This window comes from Osmerus eperlanus, chromosome 22 (assembly GCF_963692335.1).
Source record: "Osmerus eperlanus chromosome 22, fOsmEpe2.1, whole genome shotgun sequence".
NCBI classification, from domain to species: Eukaryota; Metazoa; Chordata; class Actinopteri; order Osmeriformes; family Osmeridae; genus Osmerus; species Osmerus eperlanus.
The window spans coordinates 2,800,393-2,802,862 of record NC_085039.1 but is presented as its reverse complement, the minus strand read 5'-3'; the positions used below and the strand labels follow the sequence as shown (position 1 = coordinate 2,802,862).

Below are 2,470 nucleotides of genomic sequence, written 5' to 3'. Positions count from 1 at the left end.
ACCTTTTAGGGTTACACTTTTAAGGCCAGGAGCCACACGCTACTCCACCACCGGCAGTAAGAATATTGCAATTTATCTTTGTTGTTGTTGCTTTCTTCATAGCAATATGTTCATTTTCATGAGCTTTCCTTTATGTATACTTACCTTTTAGATAGCACTACCACTCAGACCTTGGTGGTTCCAAGAGACCAGGCAGAGAGGGATTTTAAAGATGCGCTACACCTGCGGCAATACTTTCAAGTGGCCAACTAGGAAGGTCAGCCCTATACATTCGGGAGAAGGTAATAAAACCCAGATTTTTCACTCTGTGCTTGATGTGATGTACTGGATCAGTAGATCTTATTGTTCATGTCTAATGGTTCAACTCTTAAGGTTTGGTAGTAAAACAGATGTATCATTCAAGGCCTTCACCTAATTATGCATTACATTACATAGAGAGGAATTCACGATTATTTACTTTTTTTATTTCTTCAAATTTGTATTTGATATGCCTTTAATGGATCCTTTACAGACTGCTTCCATAAACAACCCCACACCTGTGCCAGCATCACTTCCTGTGGCCTTGCCGCTGCCAGCACCACTTCCTGTGGCCTTGCCGCTGTCAGCACCACTTCCTGTGGCTTTGCCGCTGCCAGCACCACTTCCTGTGGCCTCCCCATCATGGAGTGCCCGTTCTACATCTCCTGATGTAGATGAAGACACTGTGTAAGTTATGAGAGTAATATGTTGTTTAAAGTATTTGACAAATTAACAGACTAAGTAGTCAGTTCATGGCCTTTATTTTGAATTGTTCTAATTTTTAGTGTGGATCTCAAGCAACTGATGCAGTTGATGAGCAGCATGGTGGACTCAACATCAATCCCTGATGCCAACCAAATGAACATCCGGCGAGACAGCGTATTCGAGTGTGCGCTCAGAGGTTTTCGGCGGACACGCTTTAACCCTGAGGCAAAATTGGACGCTGTCTTCAGGGACGCTGATGGAATTTGAGAGGGGGCAGCTGACGAGGGTGGGCCCACGAGGGAGTTCCTCTGTCTGCTGATGAGTGCCATCCACTCATCTGATATATTTGAGGGACCAGACTGGGAAAAATCCCTTTCCTGCAACTCTCAAGGTGAGTTACTTTTACATCAACATATACACATTTGTTATTAGCCCTTTGAGCCCAATATCTTCCAAAAAATTTCATTTATGTATGTGTATACTATGTATTAAAAAATATTTATATATTCGACAGCACTCTATGATGGCGTGTACAAACAGGTGGGAAGAATGATTTCTGTCTGTCTGGTACACGGGGGTGTAGAGCCACAGTTCTTTTCAGAACGACTTTACAGGCAAGTCTGTGGCCTACAACCTCCTGTCACAGACATAGCAGAAATCAATGACTACAACTTCCGGGAAAAGTTGACCAAGGTACTTGATACTGTGAATGTTTTTCTTTCTCTCATGTTGCTATTAACTTATTATCCTGTTGGTTTTTATGAATAATTTCATTGTTGATACATCTTTTCAAGATTATTGATTTACAGTGTGCAGTTGCTCATTCATTCATTCATTCATTTCAATGATCAAAGGTACAAATAGCACAAACTGTGGACGAGGCTCATGAAGCGGTGCTGGAGGCCTCTGATGAACTCTCTATGTTGGGTTCAGTCCGATATATGCAGACCTTGGAGGAGAGGGATGCCTTGGTGGAATCTGCCACCAAGTTCTACCTGGAAAGCAGGCTACGGGATGCTGTTGAGCAGTGAGTTTTTATACATATGAAGACTAAAAATAAACTGATTAGTCAATCTGGGTAAATAAATTGCATGACATTTTATTTTTATATGTTATAGGTTCAAAGAGGGTCTGGAGTGTCTTAGTCTCCTCCTGATTGCAACCAGACACCCATCCCTCTTCAGAGAGGTTTTTATCCATGTAGAGAAACCTCTATTAGCCAAAGACTTGGCTTCTCTTTTTGTGCCGGAACTCTCCCCTGCTGGCAGCAACAAGAGAACAGTGGAGAGTAGGACCATATGTTTTTGGAGAGATAGGTTGCTGGAGGTGGAAGGTTAGACAAAACCAGAATTAAAATTTCATGTCACATCATTTTAAACTCATCACTCACAACTCAGCCGGACATAAGTTCTCAGTATCTTACATCTCTACTAGATGTATTCAATCAGTAACTACTTTCAATGTCAATGACAGTATGGTGTTCACAGTATTAAGGTTTGCTTTTAAATGTGATGTTTTTTTGAATGATCTTTTGCAAAAACATTTCAGAGGGGAGCACTGAGAAATTAACCCTGGAGCAGATCCTAATTTTCACATCGGGTGCTTCAGCAATTCCTCGGTTTGGCTTCCCAGTTTCACCAACCATTGAATTCTTACATCACCAAGGGGATGAGCCTGTGAGAATATTCCCAGAGGCAAATACTTGTGCCATCATTTTAAGACTGCCCATCCATGCCACTTACACGGG

General features: G+C 41.9%; 1 protein-coding gene across 1 annotated transcript; it reads left to right on the top strand.

Moving 5' to 3' along the window:
• The first annotated feature begins 525 nt into the window (after positions 1-525).
• On the top strand, positions 526-2,078 carry LOC134009111 (G2/M phase-specific E3 ubiquitin-protein ligase-like). The gene is made up of 5 exons (XM_062448831.1): positions 526-703; positions 804-1,114; positions 1,238-1,416; positions 1,578-1,750; positions 1,842-2,078. The coding sequence occupies exons 2-5, from the start codon at positions 1,042-1,044 to the stop codon at positions 2,059-2,061; spliced, it is 645 nt and encodes a 214-aa protein (XP_062304815.1). The 5' UTR covers positions 526-703; positions 804-1,041; the 3' UTR covers positions 2,062-2,078.
• The last annotated feature ends 392 nt before the right edge of the window (positions 2,079-2,470 follow it).